The 16,540-nt window shown below is 39.0% G+C and overlaps 1 protein-coding gene across 8 annotated transcripts; it reads right to left on the reverse strand.

Moving 5' to 3' along the window:
- Positions 1-1,575: 1,575 nt before the first annotated feature.
- Positions 1,576-16,326, reverse strand: SCML1 (Scm polycomb group protein like 1). Of its 8 annotated transcripts, none has more exons than XM_032475429.1 (8): positions 16,192-16,326; positions 11,453-11,602; positions 10,510-10,590; positions 9,947-10,024; positions 7,200-7,304; positions 6,302-6,806; positions 4,592-4,743; positions 1,576-3,289 (listed from the first exon to the last, which is right to left on the reverse strand). In XM_032475429.1, exons 2-8 carry the CDS (start codon positions 11,480-11,482, stop codon positions 3,155-3,157), a joined length of 1,086 nt encoding a protein of 361 aa, XP_032331320.1. In that variant the 5' UTR covers positions 11,483-11,602; positions 16,192-16,326; the 3' UTR covers positions 1,576-3,154. The 8 variants fall into 8 exon arrangements, with proteins under 8 accessions (XP_032331320.1, XP_032331322.1, XP_032331324.1 ...); XM_032475431.1 differs by lacking the exon at positions 16,192-16,326 and adding an exon at positions 15,872-16,142; XM_032475433.1 differs by lacking the exon at positions 16,192-16,326 and adding an exon at positions 11,939-14,596.
- Between the last annotated feature and the right edge of the window lie 214 nt (positions 16,327-16,540).

Genomic DNA, 16,540 nt, shown 5'->3' on the forward strand with positions numbered 1-16,540 from the left:
AGAGACTGGCCTGAATGAATTTCTGTTCCCAGGTTCATGTGACCTGGGAAATTGTACTGAATTGACATCTGGTATTGAAGCTAGCTTAAGTTTGTTGGTTTGATTAATATAGGTATGTCTTTAGAGTCATCAATGTAAGTTGCACTTCTGCTGTACCTAGGCTTACCAGAAGTCAAATGAGACCTTATTATATGTTACAAATTTGTCAGCAAGGAAAATAACTTGATATGATGAAACTTTTAAGTAAATGTGAATGAGAAAAGAGCTTTTAGGTAAACACTATAGGAATAATTATGTTTTGGGACTGTCTACCTAAAATAGTCTTTCCAGATTTTGGTAACTTGAAACTAAACTAAGTGAAGTGAAGAGAATTCACTGATTATTTGGGTCATTTCAAATAGGATAAAATACTGGAACATTAATTGCTGGGCAAATCTAAGTTTACCTACCTTTGCTTTCTTAGGAGAGGAAGACTAAAGCGTAAATTTACCAAGTAGGAAATGCTGGTGTGACACAATTCACAATTACTTGTTTGTTGGTATTTGCCAAAGATTAAGGTTTTCAAGGGTTAAGATTATAATCAGTCATAATCCTAGTTATTGTAACTGGGTTTCTTTACAGATTACATTGTAATCAGGTGTTTAACTGTGACTTTTTTAAGTCTTGTCATTTATAGACAGTTATTGTTGTACTCTGATGCTTTTGCAGAAGTGTTTCATCTTCAAGAAGACTCCTAGGAAGGCCCCTTTGACAAGTACAGGTCTCTGATAAATTTCAGATCATATCACTGAACTGGTTAAGAAATTAAAGAATCCTAATGGAAAACCTGATGGTTTCATAGAAAGTTAAAAGGATTGGTTACTGAGTGGACTGGTGATTATGGTTGTAATTTTATGGTTTTTATTCCAGAATACTACTGGTTTTGATCTGTGTTTTCCAGATACAGGGAAGCCCTTCCCCTTAGGTTAGTTATGATTCATAGCAATTTGGTAAACTACACTTGTTGGTAGAATTGAAATACTTTTCTTTTCTCTCAACCTGGTTTCCCCAGAAATTGGAGACTCTTGGGTTCCGAGCAGCCTTATGAGGTGAATGAGAAAGACTGTCTCTTGGCATGCGCTGGAGTCTCGATATTTTTTGGGACTTCTAGAAGAGAGAAATCCACCGAGGTGGAGCCTGATGGCAGGCCTTTGGCATGGCTTTCCTAGCTTTGAGGCCTTGTGGGAATTCAGTCTGAGACTGCTTCTGAGGAGTTCCACATAGTCAGTTTGGAGGAGCCCATGTGGTCAACTGACCAGCCTTATTTTATAAACAAATTAGTATTGATTTGGCTATGTTTGGTGGAGATGAGGGTAAATTTAGAGAGAAAAATACTATGTTTCATTGGATATTTAATTCTGCTAATTGAGGTCTGTACTTGTGAAATTTACTGTGTTAGCCATACTTTTGCCCTGATGTTCAGGATGGAAAGAGAATTCTCTGGTGAAGCTGTCCCAAAGTATAACTACTCATAACATGCATCACTGCTGGCTCTAAGTCTTTAAGCAAGTAAAAATCAATTCTGAGGCTTTGACATTAATGGTTGTGATTATTAAACTTTATTATATTTTAAAATCTTAAAACTGTAAAACATAGTATTTATACAAACACCTGAGGACTGTTCAAGTGGGCACAGCATCTTCACACATACAATTTGAGAGAAGACCAGGTTTAAATTAGAATCTTATAACACAAAAGAAATAACACAGATGAAATTACCCTTTAAATCACATATGCCCAGTAAATGGTTGCCTTTGCTTATAAAGTACACTTGGTTTTTTAAAGAGAAATTGTGTATTCTTGCCCCTGATGAACATCTTACTGGCATTTATAACAAATGGTTAATACAATAAGCACCAAGTTTCATAGCTTATAAACATTACACCAATATTATATAAGATGTAATAAATAACAGAATAATGACAATGAACGTGTTTCATTTGAAAGTTCTAATTTTTAAAATAAAATTTAAAATGACAAATTAGAATTAATGTACCTTCCAAAGTTTAGTATGGTAAGTGGCTCAGAAAGCAAATAAACTAGAAACATTGCACAAGACAGACCTTCCCTGTTCGGGAACCCTGAAGAGTGAGCTGAGAGGTACCAGTGATGGCAAGTGCTGTGCGTGTGTCTTACAGAATAAAAACATCACTATAATACACAGAGTTAATATTTACCACTGTGGAAGTGTAAAGTGCCATTTTAAATTAAAAAAGAAAAGATTTACTTGTGTGTATACTTCAGATATAGAATGAAATATAAATACGAAACAGTATCCATGAGGAATAAAAAGACAATAAACTCTGTTAAAAATTCTATCTTTTAAAAATTTGGACATAGGCATCTTCATGGAGAGATGTGAGCAATGAATGCCTAGTTAAATGTCCAAACTTAGGCAAAATATTGAAGTTTTAAAATAATAGGTATCTGATTAGAAAGAATATAATCAGACTCTAGCCAAACCACCCTGGTAGTTTAATATCTCCTGCATAAAGTGACTATTTTACCTACCTTATAATTAAAAAAACTGATAATAACACTTCTTGAAAGCTTGTAGGGTTGCTTTTTTTTTCTTTGAATAGGAACAGATACAACATAGGGAGAAATAATAACAGAAAGGAAGATACTTTATATGGCTATTCCCATTCCAGAAACTGTTAGAACGTGAACAGAACATTGCAGTAACAGACATAAAATATGTGAGAAAGAGCTATCTAAAGCTAAATCTTTAAATTCTCTTCTAAAGAAAACTTTTCATGGATTTCATTAGAGAACCTGTCAGTCCCTGATACTTTCCCCTGGGACTGAGCAGTTTTGGTTTTACATATAAACATTAACCAAAAACAAAGTATTTCTCTGTTTACTGCATGAAATATATCTGTCAACTATGCAATGAAAATAATGCAAAGATAGAAAGACCACCAATGTGACACTGCTCATCTTAACATGTTAAATGGCTTCTCAGGAAGCAGACAGGACTGTAATGTGGTTCTGCACTTCTGGATATAAAACATATTTTAGAGGAACCTTCTCCATAACAAAACTTCTAAGGGCAGAAAAAAAGACAGCATTGGTCTCCCCAGAATTAAGTTCAATCTAACCTACAAGCATTTTTTCAATTGGCAAATTTCTTTTTTTCTTTAAGCCTTTCAATGTAGTGGCACAGTTTCACGGCTGCCCCCAGCTTAAGGCCCATGTACTTCATCATCATGTCGCTCTTGAGAAGCAGCAGAGCCTTCCCATCAATGTCCTACAGAGAGAAGGAAATTAAAATAATTAACGTGTTTTCATATTTTATCAGAATGGTTATTCCTTTATATGGAAGCACATGTGACAGCAGTTAGAGAACAGCTCACCCAGCTGTATGTTTTCTGAGTATGCAACTGCCGGCTGAAAACTATTACAAATATCATTCATACAGTGAAGCATCACTCAATCATTTGTAAATTTACTTCAAATTTTCAGAAAAAGGAAATTTAACCTAATATCTTTAAAATGTCCTAAGCCTCAAACTACCTAATTTTAAATACCATGTGCTGAATAAAATGCTGCAAAGCTATGACAAAAAGACTAAAAACTATGAATGGTAGAAATACACTTCAGCTGGTCGTCAGCTTTCCTGGAAGGGCTGACACTGGGAGTGTGTCTGCTGGGAGCGTGCTGTACAGTCAGGTCTTAATGTAGGGAGCGAATCAGTCAGTTGTCTGAAGCTAATTAGATGCTAAAGACTAATTACTGATTTTCTTATCACATTGGAAAGGGTACATCATGTGTGAGCACTAATTTTATTTGTTAGGAAACATTATAAAATATTACTTGAGAGTCACAAGGCATCCTCCTACAATTCTTTATTACATTAACTGATCAGCCGATGGTGCTGAAGCAGGCTACTTGGTTTTTGGGAGCTCTGATTTAAAAACAAAAGTGCACTGAATCATACATCACTGGCTGAAAAGACCTGAAACCCCTCACAGTGCTGCCTTTGTCAGGTATGTTTTATACATTTTCTACCAAGTAAAACTAGAAATTAAAGAAATTAAACTTAGAAAAATTTAGCCCATGATGTTACTTTGCAAATGGCATGAGGGTAAGGGCATCCCATATCATCAGTAACCATATAAGGTTAACAGAACTGAGCCAAATGGAATCAGCTGCTGAATTCTTGGGGCATCCTAACAAGGAGGACACCCTGTCACAGCTGTGGTCACCCCTCCTACTCACGGTCCTGGGGCCGAGCAGGCAGCAGGTGGGGAGGAGGATCCTTGTAGCTGTCATTACAAAAAAGACACCTGAGAGTGGCTGTGCTGAATCATCTTCTCTTGAGAACTTGAAGACTTGTAGTATTTTAGGTACTTGGGTACCCTTTAAAGCACAGATCCAGCCTCGACCATTTAAGGATCTAACTCTGGGCAAAGTAAACTTTCTCACATACGGACAAATCAGTTGATAGGGTTCCCCCACCATCCACACTAATCAGTATCCAACCGAGGAGCCTGCAGAGAGGTCATTCAAAGGCATTACGACAGGAAAACTGGATCAAAAGATACATTACATGTTGCCTGAAGAGGTCAGCGAGGGGGGTGAGTGTCTGAGGATCTACATGTTTCAAAAACAGGATCACTTCATCCACGGACCAGGTTGAAGGGTCATCAGAGAAGGTCTGTTTTAGGATACCCGGGTCATTTCCAACTGGTGAAGGGGGAGCTTCAGTAGGGGAAGAAAAGACAAATCATACTTGACTTGATCATGATCCTGAAAGAAGAGATGTTAGGTGGGGAGTAATGGTCTCATTCCTGGAACCTTCTGTGAAGTACCCCGGCATGGACCCAGGACTCCAAGTGTAAAATCCAGTGAGAGCCTACATAAAGATGACCTGAGGATGGCTCCCCAAGAACATCCCACCTGACGTCCCCCAAACAACTAAAGCAGCTTCCAAAGGTACCTAAAAGCTTCAAAGATCATAAAAGAGACTGAGCGATCCGAGGCCTCTGGCCACAGGCAAATACTGCAAAAGATCTGTTACTTAGGTTAATCTAAACTAACCTATTGTTCTCTTAAAGTATTTCAAAGAATTTCTCTCAATCTCTCCCCTCTCCATCTCTCCAGATTAGGTTGATTTTACTAGCTATTTACAATTTACAGTTTTATAATTGCTTAAATTTATTCACTTTAATCAATGAATTTCAACAGCCTCCACTGTCTTTGAGAACCAGATTCTTTTACCAAATCTCTCCTATGTATTCAATATGGATATTTTTTAGCATCACTTTTATTCTTTAAAATTCCTGTCTCTCAAGGTTTAAATGCTTACCTGGATTTTGAAAAAAATAAGATTATTTTCTGCTTAGGAGATCAGAAGTAACTTTAACATTATACTGAATACCTCTTTGAAGTTTATTGCATAGTGATAGATATTTTGGTTGAAGGTTTACCTTTAAAAAAGAAATAACCAATTCACCTTTACTCTATCCCAAACACCCACCTCTACTGTGGGACTTTTACTTTCCATTTCATTCCTTTTTGTTAAGTTTACTTTTAAAAACAGGTACATGTGTACTTTTTAATGTAGCTTTACTGACATAATTTACATACAATAAACTGCACTGTAAGTAGTTTTATAATCATAGAAATAAACAATAAATATAGAAATAAAAAAAATTTTTAAAAGTCTACTGGAACAAAAGAAAAAAAGAAATAACTGAGACGTGAAACAATTTAAGTGCTCATACCTCAAAAAGTTTTAGCTGTGCTGTTCACTAAGTTGTGCTGAAACTTCTCTGTGTCCAGACAAGTATACATTTACTCAGCCAGAGCGCCTGACTCCCTAAAGTTAGTGTGGTAACAGAGTGGATTCTGTAATGTGCTAGTAAGATGAGTTTCTCTAACCAAGGACCATCAACACAAATTTGATCATTCTTGTATGTGAACTAGCCCAAAGTGCACCTTTTATTTCCTATCATCTGGGCTCTGGCCATTTTAGGAGCATTTTGAATATTTACCCAGGGAAAAGGCAAAGAAAAACAGAAGATTAAAAAACTCACAATGGGATCATTCTGAGTATCAGCAGAGAAGAGGCATGTCAGCTTATTGGCAGAGTGCCTGGCACATAATAGACGCTCAAGAAACGTTATCCTCGCTGTGGATCTCACTCCAAACCAGCGCTCAAAATAGGAAACAAACAGCTTCCACAAGCTTGCATCAAGGATGTTAAGGAACAGAGCATACGCGATGGTATGTGTCATAGGTGTCATTTCACACTCACCAAAGCTGCCCGGCATGCCGAGAGATGAGGTGGTCTGGCCAAGGCTCCTGTTTTCCATGACAGGTGGGTACGCCATCATCTCCAGGTTGTGTCCCGGACTGGGCTCACGCTGGGCCATGGCCGAGGTGGGTCGGGCCGAAGAATAGACACTGCTGGTGCTGCGGGCTCCTGGGCTGCCGAAGCAGGGCCCAGAGGAGCCCTGCGTGGGCTCATCGGGCATGCAGCACGGCTGGTAGGAGTCTGGGAAAAGTGGCGGGCTCTGGCAGAAGCCCAGCTCTTGCTCCTGGTAGTGGGACTCTGGCTCCTGATCCAGGGACTCGTCCGAGTGAAAAGACCTGCCTCCGAAGTTGCTATAGGAATCAATGTCCCGCCTTCCTACTGGTATAGTTGGGCTATAACTTTCAGGGTAAGAGAATGCAGCAGGTTCCTTTTTCCACAATCCCTGGGATTTGACCTTTTTAGAAAGCAGGTAATTATAATTTTTATATGCATATCCAAGTGGCTTCTGAAATGACACAAACCCAGCATAAACCGTGAGTGAGTGAAAAGGGCAATAAACAGTAAATACACTGATACTCATTTCCATGGAAGACTGCTTTATATTATTAAAGATAAATGCTCTATTTTGATTATATGATTTTTCTTCCTCTTCAACCCTACATTTTAATTGCTTTTATATATTATGGTTACAAACATAAAAATACCCATTGTCATATATTTTTCAAACCTAAACTTTAAGCATTTTTCCAACAGAGGTTTAGTCTCCCATCTGCTGCTACAGCAAGTATAGATCAGCCTTGCTAATCTCAGTTATTAGTTCTCTCTCACTTCTAACTGATTGGCATCTTTAGAAACCAGAGGTTTATTATAGTTGTAAAAATATTTTTGTAACACTTACACGAGTTTGCCACAATGACTTCATACGAAAACGGTGGATTTTTGTAACCTTTCCATGAATAACATCAAACTTCTTATCCAGGTCTTGAATAGCATCATAGATGACCTATTGTAATACAAACTGTTAGTAATTCCTATTTGGAAAGAAATGTAACATATAAGAAAATACCATAAAGCCAAACTTTGACTGCTAGAAACAAAGTTCTCAAGCGGTGAGAAATTTCTTGTTTCCATTTGATGCCTAGTTGTTAGTGACACAGAGCTGAGCTGGCTGAGATAGGAGCCCTGACCTCCCACTCAGCTACTCCTCGTCCCACAGGCATTTTAAGAAGCTTGAACACTGGAAAGTGAATGTACCACAAGCTCTATAAGCCATCACATTTATGATGGAATCATTCTACATCAAGGAAGGTGCTATTTTAAGAAAAATATGTTCAAATCTGCTAAAAGGCCAAAGAGCCTCTTTGCATGTAATGATGGTATAAATTAACAGGCAGTGACCGGTCCACTGTGGAAAGAACAGTGAGTCAAATATAACCGATGTGACTTTCAGCGTCAGAGTATTTTACAATCATGTAGTTAACAATTAACCTTACAAAACCTTTGTGTATGCAGCCCCCATATGTCAGGTATGTGACTGATAAAACCTGAGAATTCTTAAAATACACAGAAATTTCATTCGGGCAAAAAATACACTTAAATGAAGAGCCCAGAACCATTACCTCATTCATTCATTCAAACAAACATTTATTCAGGGCCTACCCCATCAGAACCCCTTTGCTAGATGCTGGGAATGCAGACATAAAAACCAACCAACCAACCAACCAGCTCCTGCCCTAAGGAACTCCCATTTTTAGCTTGAGAGAGATGCAAGTAGAGAGACAATTTCAACAGAGAATGTGGCAGCCTGGAACAGTGGATGTCGGGGGCTCCAGGGACCGGCAACATCAACATTGTTGGAAATGCAAAATCTCCCACCTCAGATCTACCAAACTGGGAACTCTTGAGAGTGAAAGCAGCAATCTGTGTTTTCACAAGCCCTCTACGTGATTCTGATGCACAACCAAGCAGGAGACCCACTGGCTTACAGCACAGGCTCTAGGCGAACACAGTTGGGTTCAAGTACTAGAGTTCTGCCATTATTAGTTGGGCAAGTTACTTAACTTCTCTTGTGCTTCAGTTTCCTTATGAATAGCATCAGGATGAAAATATCTCAGAGTTCTCTTGAGGACAAAACAACATGCTATAGTATTATGTTAATACTAATGTGATAATAATACTACATGATGACTGGTCCAGTAGTGCTCAGTCACCTGTTACGGCCACGACACTACATGTACACAGAAGAATGAGACCTGATCCAGGCTGGCAGTCGAGGCAGGATTTTCAGAAAAGGAGATTTCTACATTGAGAATGAAGAGATGAGAAGGTGTTCACCAGGTAAAGATGCACAGAAGAGCACACAGGGCAGAAGGAGCAGTATATTAAAAAATACCCAACAAATTAGGAATATGGGATCAACAGATAAAAACTACTATACATAAAATAGATAAGAAACAAGTATTTACTATAGCACAGGGAATTATACCCAGTATCTTATAGTAACATATAATGGAATATAATCTGCAAAAAAAAAATCGCTATGCTCTACACCTGAAACTAACACAATACTGTCAATCAACTATATTTCAATAAAAAAATTAAAAGAAACAAACCCCCAATATACCCAAACAGAAAAGAGGAAGTTAGATGTTTAGACAGTAAATAGAAATGACATTCAAAGAGCTCGGTTATGAAGGGAAGAAGAGAGGGTAATAGCTAAAGAGGCCAAAAGAAGTGATTTTTTAAAAACTGTAGGAGGATGAATATGCTGAGTGATAGAGACAGAGGCTGAAGATGTAGGGGAGAGAGGGACGACCAATGAAGGGAGGTGTCTGAACACAGGGGAAGAGGGTTGGATGCAGAAACCAGCGAAGGTGTTAGCCTGACAGAGGAAAACACCTTCCCGTTCGAATGGTCGGGAAGGAGGTCAGCAGAGAGATGGATCCAGGCAAGTTTGTTGGCTGTGGGAAGAGGAATCAGGACTTGGGGGAGATTTCTGTTCCACATCCTCCATTTTCTCCATGAAATAAGAGACAAAGATTGGGGTTGTCTGAAAATCACCTGGCAATGGTGGGCAAGGATCAAAGAAAGGAAAAGATGAAATGCTGCACCATGTGGCCCAGACTGGTAAGGGAAGGAGCTGAAGAAAGGAGGGAGCTGTCAAATTAGGAGAAATGGAGAGGATCCCTGAGAGGTGTTTCAGGGCCGTGACTTTGGAATCTGGGCATTTCTTATTGTAGATGCTCTGTCTCACCACATCCTGCACATCGCTCAGAAGGTCCTGGTAGAGCAGTGTCAACCTAGTTCATCATGTTTACTGATGTAAAGCAGGCCAGGGATGGCCCTGCTCAAAGTCAGAACTCTCTATGTCACCCCTACAGTCCCACCCTCTGGACATCCTTCCCCAGAAGACACCATAGGTTCCCTTTAAGTATTCCACTTCTCTTCTCAAGAGTAATAATGATAAAGACTCACATAAGCATCTTTTACTTTTCAAAGTATGCTAGCTCATTTTAATTAAGAAACTTTACATGTTAAGAAACATTTTTTAATAAACGATCTTTACTTCTAGGGTATGCAGCTCACAAAACCCTTGATAGCTTAATACTTTAGAAAACTACATTTGAGAGACAGAATCTTTTGTACCTGGCAATGAGTAAGGACATCCAGAACTGTTTTTTGTTGCTCTTCGTTGTAGGCTGTGTCAGACACAGTATTTTCCTGCTAATATTTTAAAAGTTAAGTAGTTAATGCTTCTGTAAAAGTCAAACTAAACACTACGAGAAAAAAAACACTTTATATCTATTTACTTAAATTGTTTTTATTTTAACCGACTTTTCAAAGAGTTTCAGAAGCCTTAATCTAAAGCAGAGACAAAATACAAACCTTACATTAATATGAGAATGAAAATGATCACAGCTAATTAAGAGGGAGCAAGGAAATAATTTATTAATTAGAAAGACCTAGGTTTAGTTTTGCCCTGAAGATGAGTAAAAATTGCTCTGAGTTTCCTACTCTACAAGGAAAAGAGGGAAGTAAAATGGTTAATTGCTCACCGTCTAATGAAAGAAAGCAGACAAATTCAGGAGAGATGAGTATTTTCTTAAGTGTGAGTTTAGAGGAACTCTACAGTTTATGAAGATTTTAAAGCTTTTTCTTTAAAATGGTTAAGTTAATATATTTGGCAAATGGCAATTAACTTTACTTACATTATTGAAAAATGCAGTATTTGGTTCATATGCATAAAGAACAGTGTTATCATCATCATAAGCAGAGATTCGTGTTCTTATCTAAGGAAGATTTATTAACAAATTAAAAGGAAAGATGATAGAACTTAAAGAAAAATTGAGGACTTCACTTTCAAGAAGCTCCAAAAGCCAATTTGTGATATCAAAGGACCTCAGTCCATTGTAAATACTGTGACTACAGGAAAAGATGTACTTGCAAAACTGTTTTCTCATTAACCCAACATCATTTTCCTCTGGTGGACCTTGGGGTAGAGAGACTAGTCTTCTAGTAATTTGGCACCAGAACTGCTGTAAAAGCAAGTATTTCTAACTACAAAGAACCCTGTTCATGGCTTTTGACTTTTAAATAATCAAACAGTGCCACTTTGTGGACAAAATAGGAAATACTTAAGCACCTATTTTTCTTGATAATTAATCCCTAAATCACCTAAAAACATTTTGGGGGGAATAAGGATATAAATAAGTCAACAGACAGTAAACAACCATTACATTTCATTTAATAACTCTTCATCCTAAGAATGGATTAAGAACTATAGGAATAATTTTTAACATACTTAGTAGTATGTATGTTTTTGTTTCAAAAGACAGAAACAAAATAATGTGGAATTGGGCTACAGAATAGTAGTTATAAAATATACCGTCTTATCTTTATATAGTGCCTTATGCTTTTCAAAGTGCTTTCAAATAATTATGTGAAAAGAGTGAGGAAAATGACTCTCGGTAGGTAGTTACAATTTAAAAACTTGCATACAAATGTTCATGTGGCTTTATATATAACTGTCTAAAAACTCATGAACTGTACATTTGCCATCTCTGCGTTTCACTGTATGAAATTAAATTCAATTTAGAAAAGAAATAGAACACAATGAAAAGAACAAAGAGATTTTCGATTTGAAATACAAACCACATCAATTTCACTGGAGCCGCTAGACATCTTTTTTGTGCAACAGGAGCAGCTCCACTTCCTCTGAGTTGGGCCTAATTAGTTATAAACTTGCTGGAGGGTTTATTTGTGAAAGTGCTTGGTCACCTAGGACTGGTAAACCTTTTATTCCTGAAAAGCAATGCATAAAACAGTCACTTCACACATTGCCTTAATAAACATAATATGGATATGTTCTCAGAATGCCAACTCAAGTTGAACTGGAGTCATGGCTGAATTTTGGAGAGTGACAAAACAAGAGTTCTTCCATTAACTGATTTAGAATAAACCTTTAAAAACTGAAGGGCTTTATTGCCAATGCACAGGAATAAGAACCAAGATCAAATACTGGTTCAAATTGTGAAATGAATGCTTCACAACGTAGAGGCTACAGAGTAAATGCTGGAAACAAGTGAGCAACAGCATGCTTCCTAACTGCTTCTGTAAAGGAGCTCAGAGACTTTTTACCCAGAGAGGCTGCCGGCCTCCAAAGGTGATTCGGGAGTCTATTCCGGGTTGGGCCTCCACCACAGTGTGTGACCGGGGTGACCTCTAAAGACATCGCCTCCCCCCCCTGCCAGGTGAAAACTGATTGAGATTATGTCTAAGGTCATTTCAGCGCTGAGAGTACAATTGCTTCCGTAGTTAAATTTTGTATTAAACTTTAAATAAATGTATGTGAAAAATAAGCCAAAAGCTCTTCTAGAATTATGTAGGCTCGGTTATGGTTCTCAGTCATTCAACTGTTCGACCACAAAAAGACACTGAGTGCAATGCTAGCATATTATATCTTGTAGTAGATTTGAACGCTGGCCTCACAGTACCGGGAGGGGTGTTAATGAGAGAGCCAATTCATTTATCCATCCTGCGCCAGGGCAGTAATGAGAGGCAGATCAAGGGAAAATGAACTTTCAAGTTAGAGAAATGCAGTCTAACATTGTGGAATAAATTCAAGTTATTAAATACCTCCAATTTGAGCTGTAACTTAACCAGATTTTGCTTTTTTAGACTATGTGTATTTTTTCTGATTATAAGACTAATACAAGTTGTGAATACTTTAAATCATGGTTCTTCATACACAGGAAGACTACACAGCAATGAGAATAACCCAACTATTGTTACACACGAGGACAAATCTCACAACCGAACGATGAGTAAAAGCCAGACACAGAAAAGAATACAGCATACGATTCAACTGACCTAAAGCTCAAAGAAGCAAAAGTAAACAAGTTCTTCCAAATCAGTAACTTTACGTATACCGTAGTCACTTTAACAATCTCTTAGTTTCCTATCTTGCAAACAGGCCGTGACTTATTGAGCCAGTCCCATTTCATGGATATTCACAAATCCCTTCTCAAGTCTGCTCTGACAAAGGACCTTGCACGGCAGCCTTGCACCTCCACCTGAGCTCGCACAGAACGAGGACAGTGAGTTTCCCAACTCTAGAGTATTTCTTATACTCTCACCTTATTTCTAACAGTTTGGTTTTATAGATTTCAATATATAATTTTTCATTAAGTATAGTTTCACTGTAGAAAATTTGGAATATACTACAAGGTATAGATAATAGTATCTTACAGATTTTACTGCTTACTCTGTGCCAGGCAGCGTTCTAAGCACTTGATATACGCTGATTCACTGAGTATTCCTGACAACCCTGCAGGGCAGGCTCTATTATCATCCCCATTTTCCTTAAGAGAAAATTGAGGCAAGGAGACTTTCAGTAATTTACCCAGGTCTCATAGCTAGTAAGTGGTATACTCTGCCTCCAGAGTCAATGCGCTTTACTTCTTCATTATTAAAATCATCTGGAATCCCTTCTGTAACAATAACAAAATCCGAACTCCTACCATGGCCTACAAGGTCTTTACACGGGTGCCTCCACACCACTCAGAGGTCACCTCTTAACATGTGTCCCCTTGCTCTAAGCCTAAGATATTTACATCTGGCCTTTTACAGACAAAGTTTGCCAGCCACTGTTATAGACCCTTAACAATCAGGCAGCTCCCTACTGGATTAATTACAAGGATGCTAACACTTGGTTGCAGACACAGAAGCAGCATACATTGGGTCTATCAGCAGATTCCCGACATTTCTGTCTCTGTGGGATATTTACAAATCAACACTGATCTTGCACTCTGAACTTCTACGCCTGTCATCTCCTCTGCCCACAATACCCTGCACCCTGCAAGACCTCTCCACTTCGGAGAACCAACTCAAAACTTAAAGGCTTAATTCAACTTCCATCTCCACAAAGCAAAGCTGCTATGTCACCCTATTTGGAAGTGATACTGCTTTCCCAGAAGTACCAGAACACTCACACTTTAATGCTTTTAAGGCAATTGTCACATGTTGGCTAGTTACAGAAGAGGCAACATCAAATAGCATTAAGACCTTAGGGTCTGGATCAGAATACAGGGTTTGGGTCCTAGCTCCTCCACCTACTAGCTGTGTGGCTTTGGACAACTTCTCTGTGCTTTAAAAAAAAAAAAATCCATAAAATGGGGATAACAGTACAAACCTCATGGAGTTATGAGGATCCCATGAATTAATACATGTCAAGCGCTTAGAACAATGACTGACATAACAAAGGTGTTTGCTATTGGGTACTATTATTTTATTATTTGGGTATTCATGACATCCTCCCAACAAATCTACTTGTTATGGAGCATGTAGACAACAAATCCTCTGGATCATAACATGTCATTTTCATTCGCACTGCACCCTTACACTGCAGATATAGCAACCATTTCTCCTAGATGAATTTTAAGCATTGTGCAAAGAATTGGGCTTTAAGAAATACTTAAATCTGCGGGGGAGGGTATAGCTCAGTGGTAGAGTGCATACTTAGCATGCACAAGGCCCTGGGTTCAATCCCCAGTACCTCTATTAAAAAAAATAAATAAACCTAATTACCTCTCACCCCCCCAAACAATTTTTAATTAAAAAAAGAAAGAAATATCTAAATCTGAATCCAAATGGCAAAACTTGCTATTTTGCTTTAGGCTGGGATTTTACCCCCCCTTTTTAAAACATTTTTTAATTGAGTTAGTCATTTTACAACACTGTGTCAAATTCCAGTGTGGAGCACAATTTTTCAGTTATACATGAACATACATATATTCACTGTCACATTTTTTTTTCACTGTGAGCTACCACAAGATCTTGTATATATTTCCCTGTGCTGTATCGTATAATCTTGTTTATCTATTCTACATATGCCTGTCAGTTATCTACAAATTTCGAACTCTCAGTCTATCCCTTCCCACCCACCCCACTGTGCCTCAATTTCTTAACCTATAAAGTTGGAATAATAGCTAGTTCACAGAGCTATGTAAGATCAAATGACTTAAATTAAGCACTCAGCATTTTGTCTGGTTCATAGCACAATATAAGTTTTAGCTCCCCTTCACTTCTTCCCACAAGGTAAACAACATTTTCTTAGAGCCCAACCATGACTAGATTATGTAAAATTAATATAATTCGTTAAATTCAAAATCCTGCAAAATAAGTTTACTTAAAATGACGCCCATTTACACTTCATGATAAAAAATCTAAACTCTTTAAAACATAAAAACAAGAAAGCATCTGGTTTTTAAAAAGACACATTTTAGACATTTCAAAGAGATTTTTCAAACGTCACTTGAATCTGCTCCCAAGGTGTAAGGCATTCACTCGCCATCAATTTATCACAACAATGAGGGAAGAAAACATCGTTTCACCCGAAAACCACTTCAAGGAATACTTGGCAAAACAGGGCAGATTACAATAGTCAGATCACTCCAATTTTTTTCTTTAACAAAACTGTGTCAGTGCACAGATAACGTTCTAAAAATCCTGTCAGGACTCTCAAAAGCAGCCCTTCTGCTGTCCGTATCACACTTTAGAGTGTAAATTCGGCCAGATGGAGGATAATGCTGCCCAAACTGTGTCTCATCGCCCAACAGGGAATCGAGCCTGCTTTATAAAATACCGTGCAGAAAAACTGCTTATAAAGTCACTACTTGTAAACATTAAACCAGTTTAAAAGTTTAGAGCAGAGCCAGTTAGAGGAAGGAGGGAAGCGATCCCTAACAAGTTATCAAACCGTGCTCAATCCACATCCTTAAATTCTTTCACCTCGCTCACTAATTTACAACAGCGAGGCTGCACTGTCTTTGATCGAACGTGGTTGCCATCAAAGCCTCAAAATCAACGTTCTCATCTCACAAAATGTTATAACAAACCAACTTGCTAGTTAATAGATTCTTTAAACTCAAAATTCTATATAAAGTCTGAGAGTCTTGGTCGTGCCTCGCCCCCCCCCCACCTGCCAAGTAAGAGAATGGATGAAAAAGGATCAACTCTTCCCAGAAAGTCATCACCAAGTACTCAATAACTGGCCAAATCTCCAAAGCTCACAAGCGCTGGCATCCCGGGACAAGCGATGGGAACCATTCCGAACCAGCCGGAAGCAGCCGTAACTACCACAAACCACTCCAAACCATCTCAAACCACCTCGAACCATCCCAAATCACCCCATCTGCAGCGCAGCTTAAATTCCAGCTTAGACTCGCTCTTCCGGAAAAACAAATCCTTTCTCTTGCCCGAAGTAAATGCTCCTCCCCCGCCCCCTCACATCAGAGCTCCCCAGCCGTGAAGCCAAATCGCTCCTCAGCTGCTTCTAGCGCACACCCAAGGCAAGAAAGTTTAAAGGGAGGGAAAAAATGCCACTGACAGACCTTTTCCGGCGCCAGAGCCTGCCACACTGGCCTCCAGAGGGCGCGGGAACCGGCTAGCGGTGGTGTGCCTCACGGAGCGGCGACCGGTAAAACCGTTAGGGTTACTCGACCGCTCGCACCGGAAGTAGAGCAGAACCACGTGATGCGCCCTCCGCGAACTCCACGGAAGTTGGGGGACCCAAACTCGCACCAGGAACCACCCGCGGTACGCAGGGTCCTCTGGCCAATCAGTGGCCGCTACAACACACGCCTGGGCCGTTAGCCAACCAATCCTGCCGAAACCTGTGCCGCCACTATGGGGCGGGACGTTGCTAGGGAGATAGCCGAGGGGTGGGGCTTTGCTTCCTAC

Source organism: Camelus ferus, chromosome X (assembly GCF_009834535.1).
Source record: "Camelus ferus isolate YT-003-E chromosome X, BCGSAC_Cfer_1.0, whole genome shotgun sequence".
NCBI lineage: Eukaryota > Metazoa > Chordata > Mammalia > Artiodactyla > Camelidae > Camelus > Camelus ferus.